Source organism: Botryllus schlosseri, chromosome 7 (assembly GCF_051294905.1).
Source record: "Botryllus schlosseri isolate E-star chromosome 7, Bs_hap1, whole genome shotgun sequence".
NCBI lineage: Eukaryota > Metazoa > Chordata > Ascidiacea > Stolidobranchia > Styelidae > Botryllus > Botryllus schlosseri.
The window spans coordinates 25765542-25779340 of NC_137242.1; the positions used below are offsets into that span (position 1 = coordinate 25765542).

General features: G+C 40.4%; 2 protein-coding genes across 2 annotated transcripts in view; both read left to right on the plus strand.

The window, feature by feature from the left end:
* LOC145442916 (lactadherin-like) overlaps positions 1-714 on the plus strand; it is a 165478-nt gene extending 164764 nt beyond the window's left edge. Inside the window, exon 7 of the mRNA XM_080320961.1 lies at positions 703-714. The gene's annotated coding sequence lies outside the window, so the exon portion shown is untranslated. The remainder of the gene's footprint in view (positions 1-702) is intronic.
* A 1669-nt stretch (positions 715-2383) lies between these two features.
* LOC145442831 (uncharacterized) lies at positions 2384-13133 on the plus strand. The gene is made up of 6 exons (XM_080320849.1): positions 2384-2738; positions 2812-2937; positions 4900-5587; positions 6281-6463; positions 9794-9928; positions 12519-13133. Exons 1-6 carry the CDS (start codon positions 2621-2623, stop codon positions 12865-12867), a joined length of 1599 nt encoding a protein of 532 aa, XP_080176975.1. The 5' UTR covers positions 2384-2620; the 3' UTR covers positions 12868-13133.
* The last annotated feature ends 666 nt before the right edge of the window (positions 13134-13799 follow it).

Here is a 13799-nt window from a genome sequence, read left to right on the forward strand (position 1 = left end):
CATGTATTTTAGACAGCTAGCAAAATGCAATGACGTAATCATGTTTCATACTTGGAAAAGTCAACTTGACTTGAATTGTGACTTGACTCGTTACTTGACTTGACTTGACTCGATTCACCTTCGAAAATCGTTTGACTTGACTTGACTCGAGTCAAAATGTGCAATGACTCGTGACTCGCAGGTAGTGACTTGATCCCAACACTGGTGCAAGGATAGACTACATCAAAACTAAGTAATTATACCGCATGCAGAGACGTGATGATCATCGGGATACGGGACTTTTCTAACAAATGCAGAGATTTGATGATGATTGAAACATCTGTACGGAATCATATTCTGGCTTGGTAAACGGATTTCCATGTTTATTCGTTATTATCCTTGAATAAAGCGCATCATCCAAATAGAGGGGGCTTCGACCAGGGGGGCCCGGGCGACCGCCCACCTCGCCCACCCCCAAAGCCACCACTGAATAGAACAAGAGGTTTGGTTAAGGTAAGAAAGAACAGAAATGAATATTTGGTTATTAAATTACTTTACTACTAGTTTACGACAACGTAAGCTGTAAGCTTCGATCACTTCGTTTGTGGTCAGTTTACTTGTGATAGAACGATGGAGGTTCAGTAAAACACACGATCATTGAATGATTGGTTGCTCTCATGGGTAACACCAGCGTTTCGCGAACAATCCGAACCTATGCAAGATCAGACATGGGGTAATCGCGATTAGTAATCGTAATCGATTACGATGATTACAGCATTTTCAAGTAATCGTAACCGCAATCGATTACATTCGAAAATATTCCGAAGTAATCGTAATCGACTATTTCACATATGCAATCGATTTCTTTCTGAAAGAACGATTACTTCTTATTTGTACGAGGACTATGACAAGATTATTCCTCACGCCCATCCAGCGCTGTCATGGACAATGGATACATACACAAAGTTTCGGCCAAGGTCTTTTTTGATATAGCAGCAGGGTTGTAACCAAGTAACAAGGCACCGAGTCACAAGTCAATCTCACTTTTATAGTTTTGACTCGAGTCAAGTCGAGTCATTTTCAATTCACCACCGAGTCAAGTCCGAGTCCAAGTCAGCGAAAAGGGGGTCGAGTCCGAGTCACGGTAATATGACTCGAGTCGAGTCCAAGTCATTGTGTTGACTGCTCAGTTTCCTGTTAAAGTTTTGTTAAACCCACTGTTTATAACTCTGTTTGGTGATATCGAATGGTTCGCATTTATAATATATTCATTTTCCTCACTTTAATCAGTTTCTGATCGCATTTTCAAGTACCAATACCAATAGACAAAATCCCAATAGTGTGGTTACTTTACTATTCTTCGAAATTACAATGAAATGTCGGTATTGGCCGTCTGCGTCTCGAGTCATACGACTTGGCTCGAGTCATGCGCAATGACTCGAGTCCAAGTCGAGTCAATACACAGATTGACTCGAGTCGAGTCGAGTCATTTCCGTATTTTGAGAAATTGACTCGAGTCAAGTCGAGTCATCAGAAAATCGTGACTCGAGTCGGACTCGAGTCGAGTCATGACTCGAGTCATTACAACCCTGTATAGCACACTTCGTGAAGTGATATATATATATATATGTTGACCGAAACGGCATATGTCTTGGATGTGTCGTGGCACGGTAATGACCGACACCGAAATGCCTATTTTCTATAAAATGAATATTTTTTCTTGGGGCCGAGTAGTATGCATTTCAAAATCAAAATATCCAGCGACAATAAATTGGTGCAATTTTCGTAAAAAATAAATGCAACTTTATATTGCAACTTTTGTGAAAAATAAGGGCAACATTTCACGGATTTGACTGCAACAAAAACTTGCCCTAGTCATGATATATCTTACTATCTTTGGTCACTGGCAAAACAAGTTTGACAGATGGCATGAGTTGGTTTCATCTACTGTTCATATAATTAATAATCATGGACAAGGCTTGCATCGATTCGCTGCGGGTCTGGAAATATCTAAACTATTCCATATTAGTGCAATAATTTAGGAATTGACTGAATGGTGCATTAGTCTTGCTCAAACGTCGCACCCCTACCATCATTTCCAATAATTCTGAACTCGGAACAATAGAAATAGTTTTTTGAAACATGGTAAAAGCATAAATTATACTGTGTTATATTGTATAATCCTTCATTTCATAGCTTTTGACAAAACTGTCCGCGCACTCTGTCTTATTTCAATTTGGGACGTTTCCAATCCTATCACGACATGCAATGCAATCGTTATTGAGCTGCACTGTTACCTTTTACTACATTTATCTACGGTTGACGGCTTACTGATAATTAACTTATATTCCCTCTCGGCAAGTCACATTCAACGTGTAGCTGCCTAAAGGCATCGGCGTGATTAAATTACCATTTTGAATGCCTTGTCTTTCGGCCGATATTCAGTTTTCAGTAGCTGATAGTTATTCATAGCTATCTGAAGTGCAAACTGCCGGTAGATCATCATGCATTGTAAGCCGTTGGGTTGATGCCAGGATTTATTGCCAGTATAATTGCTATAGACTCTGCAAGCGCAACACCGAGCAAGAGCTTTGAAGCCAGTGTAACAGAATCTGCGTTACTTTGGTAATTCTGCTATGACATGTTTCGAACAAATAGCTATCAGCTTACCGCCCCTTCAACGGTGCTGGTAGGCGTTTGCCTTACCTTATGCTGCGTCAACTATGGGTTATTTATCTTGACAACGTCAAGGAAAACAGGTAGGAGATGTTGTATGCTGCTGATTTTGTGTATTGTCGCCGTACCTGATAGATATCTATTTAACGTATTCAGGTGCTTGTGAAACCAGCGAGGTCAGTCATCAAGACGTTGCGGAGGAAATTCAGTATTCTGAGCCATCCCATTGGCAAGTTGCAGAGCAAAACGAAGCATGGGTCGTGGAAATGTCCAAATACAAATGTAAGTTCGCACATCACTATGTAGGGGAGATGTGGTACCGATGGATCACTGGGACTGAAAATACTTGTAAAATTCTCTATGATAATTCCATGATTAGACTCCGTGAATTTGTTTACAATTACATGCTGACAGAATCTTTCCTCACATGCAAAAAAGAAATCGACCTGCGTGAGTTATGGGGTCTGTGACGAATGATTTACGTTTTAGGGGGTGTAACGTAAATTTGGATCGACATTTTCATTTTTCTATGTCACCTTTCAGACTAAGGAACCCGCCATAATTTTTGATGTGAAGTATTTTTCTTGTATCAGGGTATAATGGCACATCTTTTTTGAATCAATGCCATCCTCGAGTGGACTGTTTTCAAGTCAATTACAATATTTATGGGGTGGCGGACCTATGGTACCATAGCCATATCAAGCAAAATAGATAGACCAACTAATCACTTAACAACAGAAACTCGTCTACATATATATATATGCTGTGTATCATAGGTACCTGTGGTGTTTTATCGCTATTATACGAGGTATTTGAAAGTCAAAATGTCGATTTGCGGGTAATATGTATGTGGCATTAATTTTGTAAGTTCAGGCGTAAATCAAAACATGGTTTTATGCCAACATTTGAGTTGATATAATCTATTTTATTCTTGACGGTCGCGACGAAACATTCTTAATTGGCTTGCTGTAGCTTAGCTTATGGTACACAACAGAACAAGTTAACAAATTTGAGTTTTTGAGCGTGTGTCTCATACGTCCCATGGTCGTGTGCCTTTGGACCCACCGGGTGGGGACCGATGATACGTTCGAGCAACAAATTTTAAACGTTTATAAATATTTTTTTAAAGGCGGATATACATGTAAATGTGCGCGATAGGTAGAGCTTGTATCGAAGTGTTGAGACAGCAAAAGATCTGCTGTTCTTGGCTGAAGATTTGAGGGCCAGACATCATTTTGCAGTTTTTGATCCATCGGTACCACATCTCCCCTACTACTCAGTTTAGTGTTATCAACAATTATATAGGAATGGTGGAGCGAGTCCCTATGAATTAAAATACCACAGTGAATATATGCTTTTCGAGTCTGTAATGCCTGTTGTGCCATTTCAAAGCTTTGTAGAAATATGTTTCGTAGATCGTAGGGAATGTGTGTTTCCTGGCAACCTTTGTATGGTTCAGTTTAAAGTTAAGTTAAGTTCAGTTCAATTCAGTTGATATATGTGCTTGTGCAGACATTTCGACAAGCTAGTCAAATATATTATACCTTGAACCAAACTAGGTCATCTATAGAGTGAAACCACGGTCGTAAATACACTTTCCGGTAGTTGCAAGGTCAACCAACTCGCATCAGAATCCGTAGCGGTGATTGTTGCGAGCCTTTGTCAATTGGATTCGGTGTCGTAATTATCGGAAATACCTGTGAAGGCAAATCGCACGTAGCGCGAAAAATATCATGTCATCGACTCTATTTAGTCAAAATAAATCATGTGCAAAGTCAACATAAGCATATTTTGGCGATTTCAGTATTGGTAAATTCGTCATATTCTCTTAGCCCGCTATAGCTCAAACCTACCATAACAAGCTAAATAGAAACCAATTTCTCGGGCCACACACCAATAAAATTGTATACTTTTTGCGGGCCGCACAGATTTTCAATGCGGGCCGCATTTTGCCGCCGGGCTGCAGGTTTCACATGTGCAGTGTGCATGTGCACCCCTAATCTATAGTACAAAACTAATCGGCATTTTTATGTCACTGCATTTCCAACATAATAATGACATGGTTAGACTACTCAGTACTCACTACTATATGAAGACGTCGATATGCGTATGTATTATATATTCTAAATCTAAGCAGTGTTAACTATTGACGCACAATCATTTAAGGGGATCTGACTCGGTACTCCATGGCAGTTCAAGCTGATTCTAAAAGTGACCATTATATGTTTTGTGATTTCGATTCAGCATTCAACTGGGATGACGAAATGGCAAGATTGCTAGGTATCATTCCAGTGCTAGAATTCCATTCGAACAGCAGCACTGCCGATGATGATACTCAAGGCAACTCCACCTACAAAGAGAAAGATCTTGACACGAAGAGCAGTAAAGTCGGGTACGCAACTGACAAGGTTCACACAGACAAAATAACGCGCGAGGTTGAAAGAATCAATGCCAACTACAAGTCATTGTACGTTTACGAAAACGGGATCGAAATGTCTATCTGGGAGAAGTTACGAAACGAAGTGTTCACAAACGGCATCCTGCTATGTAAAGATATGGAAACTATGGAGAAAAACCGAGTCACTCCACGCCTGAAATACACATTCCGGACATTCACGCAGTGGAAAGGCGAAATCAGGAGTGATTCCATATTCAAATTTCCTGTGTATCTCCGACGAATCGAAAGGAGAGCTAAACCCCCGACCGGCAAGTCCTACATGAAAAATTACGCGTCGATTGCGAAAAAGGGTCAAGTTCCGTACGTTGACAAGGCCTTCGAACACGCCAAAAATGAATTGTTGAATCTGTTGCGAATGCAGGGATGGTACGGAGTGCCGCGTTTACTTGGGGTTTGCATGGCGTCAAGCAATGGCGTTGATGTGATTGAATCGGTGTTGGAGAAGAAGGGCACCGCAGAACCTTACTTGCTGACGTAAGGGATTATTTTAACCATGCTTTGATTTGCCATTATCCTATAATTAAAATCCTAAATGATGCAGTCAGAGTTGGAAAACTAGAACATTGCAGATTTTCCAAATTACATTAGAGTTATAATTGCTGAACTCGCAAAAACCTGGCAATTGAATTGAATTCCGAATTACAATAAAATGCCCCAAAAATCAAATTCAGTTCATTCTCATAACACGAGAATCACAAATATCTTTGGACACCAAGCTTGGATCGCTTCGCAGGATACTCTTCTCCTGTAGCATTCATAGGAAAACGAAAAATGAGATTATATTTAAAATTGGAGCACATGAACAATTGAACATATCACAAATTACATTAGAGAGAGAGAGATGATATTCTTTATCGCCTGCACCATCGAGATGCTTTGGCGACGGAGTTGCGATACGGCCCCATGAGGTCATCTAGTCTGCGCCCCCGTTTTTTTTTCTCCTCCATATGCTATCCGTGATTGCTGAGCACCTAGCAGGATAGCTGCGGATACCATTTTTCGAGTCTTTGGTATGACCCGGCCGGGGATCGAACCCACGACCTACCGCTCGAGAAGCCGGACGCATAACCATTACACTATCTCGCTCGATAGTGAATTAGATTACCGACATTTCAAATCAAAATACCAGAATTATCAGAGACAGCTACCACTCATTGCATTTGACAGGTATTTGGTTTCGCGTCACGACGACTCTTATACCAAAATGTGCGACGACTACATTCCGTCGTTCCAGTGCATCCAGGCGTATCCCGTACTGGGGCAGATCAAGATGAATAATAACCCGGGAGCTGCCGCTCTCAGATTTATGCTCAACATCGCAACTTTATTCAAGCAATTCCAAGACAGTGGGTGAGTGCGAGGCTGTAGTGATTAGAGGTGATAAGCTAGGAGGTATGTCTCAAGCAAGTTTGGCCTACTTTACCTGTCTGCCCATACATTTGTGTTTTGCAGTGCTTCGGCTTCTAGAGTTTTTTGTCGAAACTATCTCATTTTTACTCTTTTAATTTTGTAAGTTAGAAAGTTTAGTTTGTGTGTACATGTTCGTAACAACTGAGCTGAATAGCCTCTGTATCACGACAACTGAATATAATTTCGAAGATTGCACCATTTTTTTTAGTCATTGCCCAGGAATGGTGTGAAGAGGGTTGCATTTAAAACAAAAATCAATTTTAAACAAACTTGTTCAAAACAAGGCCCTAATTTAAAACGTGTTTTTCAGTTTTTTTCAAGCCATGACGTCACGAATATTCAGTTGTGACGTCATAGTGGATTGACATTGACAATTGAAAATATATGGTAAATATAGCTCCTTTGACGAAATATCTTTACTACTATAATGTTGAACCGACTGTTTTGAGGGTTCCGCAACCATCCCATATCGATATACGTCGGCTATGTCGGATGGTAATTGTCCGTAGGCTCATTGCTCATACAACATGTTGTTTGAAAGTATTTACACAATTATGGCATAATTTTACAACTTGAAAAAAAAAAAATTTTTTTTAAAGGCCTCTGTTTAAAACACTCTTTAAAACATGTTGTAAACAAAGTGTTTTAAAGCACCGTTTGTTTTAAATGCAACCCTAGGTGTGAACCTCTGAAAGGTTCAGGTTCGTATGAACGCGAACCTTTTTGAAAGGTTCTGTGTGAACGCAAACGTGAACCTCATGACGTCACGTGACGTCATATTGCTAATTCCAACCCTTCATTTTAGTCAGGGGTGGCCAACCTTTTCGGCCAAAGGGCCACATGAGATTTACGAGCCATTGCGGTGGCCACTCAAATTTGGACGAACATTTTTAGACTTCTGTTTGGAGCGAACCGGATTAGTTAGCGGTGTAAACAAAACATATGTGGCTGCTCATGAACAATATTGATTTCAATTATGTCATGAAAACACAGCGTATACAACCATGTCCGTGCTAATTTTTTCAAGTTGCTGAATGAATTCGGTCAATAATATTGTTACATCCATATGTATACCATTGTATACCGCCGGGTTCATTTGGCAAAGACAGAGTTATTCGGCGCTTGGACATAACAATGTCGAAGATTTCAGCGAACATGCTTCTATCATTTTGTACAAAGGTGTCATCGCCGATGATCTTACTGAGAGTGCAGACGAGAAGTCACATGTTGGACGACCGTTCTCTCATAATTTCGAATATAGTTAGATTCAATTCTGTAAATTGCCCGTATTTTTAATTTTTAATTTGCAGGAGGGGGTAGCAATACTAAAAGCAAGAAATCGAGAGATAATTAAATGCGCGAAGTGCTAAGAAAAATTTCAAGGCTCATAAATCTCCCGCGAATTTCTACTTAATAATCGTCAGATTATATTTTCATCTGAACATGACACATTACAATTTACAATGCAATGTAATGAGAAGATAGGGAGATACGGAACGATCAGTTACGGTTGCAGTTGCGGTCTCTTAAACTCGCATCTACCTCGGCCTAATGCCCGATGTCACAGTTTGTTTTTCGATATAAGTCTCCATTCCGCGGGTCTTTTGTGCTCTTTCCATCCTTTGTGGGTGCGCGGGCGATAGCGCCTATCTCTGCCGTGGACAGTAATCATATATGAAGATATACGAAAAGTGTGACTGGCCCCTGGCTACGCCAATGTGTCGGAACCGATATATAAGTCATTAACATCACAGATTTCGCAGTCAGCTTGATCAATTTCTTTGTTGACCTTGCAAGGTCAAAATAAATTGCCTGGGTAATTCACTTTTTGCAATATAACTAATTTCGAGGATTACCTCGCGGGCCGCTCATAGCCTTCTCGCGGGCAAAATTTGGCCCACGGGCCACGGGTTGGCCGCCCCTGATTTTAGTGAAGTGAGAGCCTGTATTAATTTACATTGTACACGATACATAAAGCGACGAATCGGGCCACATGATGCCTCAATGCTGAAGTATCGCCTACATATTGACGTTTTATACGTCGCCAAATGTATCAATTGGGGCAATTAAATGAAATAATAATCCCACCTTCTGTCGCTGTGCCAACAAATTCGACGAGGACTTGAAAGGGAATATATAAGCATACGCCCTGACGGTCTAGGCCAGACCGAACAATGTGTTCCGCGTCTGAGTATTGCGCCGTTGATATTGAACAGAGTGTAAAACTAATTTTTATACTGGCTACCGATATAACCCCATTAACAAGTGATACAGCAGTAGCCAACACCCCAATCGCACGTATTTTTTATGATAAAATAAACGTATGAAGTCAAGATTGACCCTGTTCACTTGCTAGATTCTTTACATCAGACAACAATATCGATTCCATTGATTGGTTGAATAACCATCCTTCACTGACTACATGTAGTGTATTTTGCTCTTGATGTTGTGTTATTGCTGGTCAAGCTCACAGCAGAGAGTCACTGAAAATTCACCAACGGAAAGCCGGATATTTCGAGCAAACTTTTGTAACAGAGCAATTAAAAATTTTTTTGAGGTTTTTGATTTTTTTTAAGCGGCCAGTGGCATGCATTGAGTGGCCCGCAGTTGAAATACAATAAATTTCAACGAAACACGTCATAATGAAGTGAAAATTGTAATACATGAAAAAAGATCCATAGTGCAGAACCTACCAAGATTCGTTTGTGAACGTGAACCTCTAAATTTCCGAGGCTTACACACAGAACGCGAAAGTGAACCTCACTTCCACACCATCCTTATGACATTGCTCAGTTGGTAGTAACGGCGAATATCCATCTTGCAAGTTCGAATGTATAGCCACCTCAGAGTAATCGCTAAATGTTTGCCAATATTCGTCCAAATGTCGGCCTACTTCATGAAACTACTTAGGCACTTTTCAGACGTTTTATTACCTACTAGTACAGTACCTGACGTAAGTTTAGCATGTTTCATAAATAGCTATACTTGTACTTGCAATTGAGTAGAAATTTACGGCAATACTTCTGATAGTTATCCAATGCTGGGATTAAAAGTTCCTACCATTTTTGCTTACGTTGATGTATTACGATTGCGCAAAAACACGCCTTACATGCTGCTTAAAAGTGATCTAACTGTAGTGCAGTGTGTAGTGATTAGCCGTATCGCCACTCAATTCGGCCAAAAGTGAACGCAACCAAAGTGTCCGAATTAAGCGGATTCGCCTGTAATTGTTTTCACCGGTGATGTTCTGTGTTCATTTTCTTCACTCAGGGCAATATTGTACGACTTCATTGGCGAAGAATTCTTATTTAATGAAAATTTCGACGTGATGATCACCAGGTTCAATACTGTACACTTTTTGTCGAGGAACGACGGGTCTGAGCAGACTGATACCGGAATCGATAGGTGGGTATTCTACAATTGTGAATTCAAAAGGAAGACATATCTCATAGTTCTGAAGTCCTACATATACTTAGCATCCAGTTTAGTTGGGAAGAACCTAACTACGATGATCATAATCGTAGTATTATGATGCATGGTACACGACAGTGGTCGGGAACCTTTTTAGTCTGAAGTGAAGAGCCATATTAGCCCTATATTTTCCATTTTAACTCCCAAAGAGCCATACATGTCAATCAATTGTTACATCACAATTGAAAATTCGTGACGTCATGGTAGCACAAATCCGAACTCACTACATGGGATAAGTCGTGGGGGCCATATTTTCTCTGTCAAAACTGGTAGGCTACTAATCTTCCTGTGATGGCGCAATTCATCGTAAATAGCTCAGAATTTATAATAATTGATATTAAGCTAATATAACGGTAGCACTGATTCCTAAAATCTAAATATTGATCGACTTCTCAATTCGGCGGTAACATAAACGTTGCACTACGCCTACATTTTACGGCAGTACTAGAAAGCTACTTATCAATGAAGAATTGGATAGCGAAGCGTTGTTTGTAATTTGGATTTGTAATGGGAATGTCACTTCCAAGGCAGTTCATTTCTCGGCGTAGATCAGGAAGACAATGTATATTTGAAAACTAGATTGTCATATAGTTGTCTGCTATTCCCTTGATCAACCAACGTATGGTGCAATCCAAGCTTACGGAGCGCTCGATGCCGGGTACATCGAATTCGCGAGGGATGTTGGTTGCTGGCGCTACAGCAACTTAAATTTGAGGATTTTGTTCCGAGCCCTAACCCTGGATACGCTACTGTCTTGACCTCTCAAATACATGTTTATGCTTCCACAAGAACAATTATTTTGGCCGTTAAGAAAATTTACTAACAAGTTGCTGCAATATCGATAAAATTAAGCACAAAATTAAAAATATGTCAAAGAGCCATATCTTATACCCAAAAGAGCCATATATGGCTCGCGAGTCATAGGTTCCCGACCACTGATACGTGGTCCTGGTTTTATCGGGCCTAGTTATTGATAATGGGCGGAGATATAATCGATATTTGTAGGGGCAACTTGTTTCAAAAACGTATGATTGAGTCAAAATCTTTAGGGGGTTAAATTCCCTTGACAATTGTCCAGGAACCGTTTGAGTCCATTGTTGTTGCGTATTGTAAATGTGAAACATATTGTATGTTAATTATGCTATCCGTGATGCTGTTTCGTACAACAGTGGTTAACCTTTGCTAGCGTGCGGAACACTTTCGCAAAGTAATAAAGGCACAAATCTACCACACCCGATACACAGCCAACTAATCCGATACCTTATCATAGATTACTGGTACATTATCATAGATTACTGGTGCATACAATGAACTGTTCAATATATAACGAAGCCATTAAAATATGATCTTCACACAAAAGATGCAAATCAGCTAGCTGTCTGCCGCTCCCTTTCAGATACCAACCAGTTCCGAAATGCGAGGCTTCGCCTTGTAGAGTGCCATCATTGTGTTCGGCCGAATCTCGGTAACGTGATCCCAACTGCTTAATTGTGAATTAGCTTATAAATGTTGGAGATATAACTGTCATTTCAGAAGTATATGTTTTCGATTTCGAATCCCAACCCGCCCCTTCGTCTACCACTGCACATGGCGTACCACCATAACAGTCGCAATTCGACGGACGAGTCATCACTAGGGCGATTTTATTTTGATATGTTCAAAAATCAACATTTTGTCAAAATTGTAGCGTTAGGTCAAAAAATGTCAAAAATGTTTACAAAGTCAAAAAGATTTGCAACCTGCATTTCGTTTGTATCGTAGATTTTGCACTGTCAGTGAACTTATCATTTGACATTTTACAGCTTGAAGTCTACTTTATAGGCCTACCGTTGTAGACGGCCCATTGTCTGCTCCGTGAATCATAAACATTGAAATGAAACAAATAGGTTGACATGGTGTTATGCTCAACGTACCGCAATATCCTATCTGAAGCAAGACTGCGTGCTGGGTTGCATTTAACACAAAAATCAATTTAAAACAAACACGTATTAAACAAGGGGGCTTGTTTAAAACATGTTATTTATTGTTTTTTAAGCAATAACGTCACGAATATTCAATTATGATGTCATAGTGGACTGACATTGACAATTGAAAATATATGGTAAATATGGCTCCTTCGACGAAATAGGCCTCCAGCCCCTGTCATATACGGACCAAAAATATATTTGACCAAAACTACATCGTCATCCAGCATTTTTACGGTAGGCGGTCATCATCATGAGAACATTCATTCCGTACCAATGATCGATATCTACGTACTATAACTGTTGAACCGACTATTTCGAGGGTTCCAGCCATCCCATATCGTATACGTAGGCTATATCGGGTGGTAATCGTCCGTATGCTCCTACAACATGTTTTTTGAAAGTATTTACACAATGATGGCTTGGAAAAACTTACAAAACATTTGTTTTGTTTTTTCTAAAAGGCCTTTGTTTCAAATGCAGCCCTAAATATACGAAGTGTTTCTCTTTAAACTCTGTAACTTTACATATGTTTTATAATTATTGCATGTTTTGAACAGAATGCTATCAGGCACTACGTGCAAGCTAAACAAAGAATGCGCCCAGGCTTTGTGGCAAGCAAATTCGATCTCGTACAAGTTCGGTTTGCATTGCGAAGAGACGAGAGGGCTTTGCACCGACGAATGTCGCTGCTGGGGACTGGACTCGCACGTACACGTTTGCATTATGTCGCGATGGATATTTTCGCAAATTCGAGCTGTGATACCGCTGGCGTGGACTTATTCTGCAAACGTTACGGGGGTAGTACAATGCGCCGCGCACGGGATACCCGCAGAAAGATGCGACTGGACGCATGTTAAATTTACTTTGACCGAACTGTACCAATTAGCATTGGTCGAATTGCCGTGATACGGTACATTTTTGCCGTTACATTCGTATCAACCCACAGTCTATCTATTTCACAGATGCGGTTTTCAAGTATCTTATTGACATAGCCATAGCGTTGCATGTTGACCACTTTTCTCGCCTATGAATGTGTATGTATATGGCCTAGCCTCTTATATAACTGTTCATTCCAGCTTTGCCCGTGGTTTGGTGGATTAGTAACATTCCATGCAGTCTCTATATAATCTTGAGCGCAAATATACTTATACGCACTGTGATGCTCAACTGTACTACACCGGCAAATTTCATCTGGAGAAGTGATTATGGTTGTGGAAAAAGTGATTATTTTAGTTTTACTCAAAGGGGCACAGCGCTCTAGCTTTGATCTGCTCTCGAATTAAAGAAAAAATCGGGAAAATGTTTTGGTCGCAGCCATTTTCTTCAGAAAGCAACCGTAATGGAACTGCATAGCCGACTATCTTCGTTCTAGCTGCCTGGCTGCGCGTCTTCGCTGCTTAACCCGTTGCGAAATTTCTGGTACGGTTGCACTTGCTCGACGTGATTGGACAGTCACGCAGAGGAAGAATTCTAGATAGTTGTTTGTGTACTGTACAGTCTGTACACCCTGCTGATTGAAGACTTGGATAGCTCAAATTTCACCCTGTAGCACTGGTGTAATTTTACAATTGTTACGTAACGCCAAGATGGAGATACATATGTAATCACTAATCATTAAAATGCCGTAATCAAAGGTTCAGGGAGCCGCAATCCGCATGCGGAATCATCGGTAAGTAGGCTACGACACTAGCTTTCGATTGAGTACAGTTTTATTGCATTTCGCTGGCGATTCTCGTCAGGCAGCCGTCGCGAGGTCGATCGATCTATCTGCAGATAGTTTCGGTCTTACGAGACATACGGCAAAGCCATAAGAGACAGTTATTAGTTGTTCAGTAGAA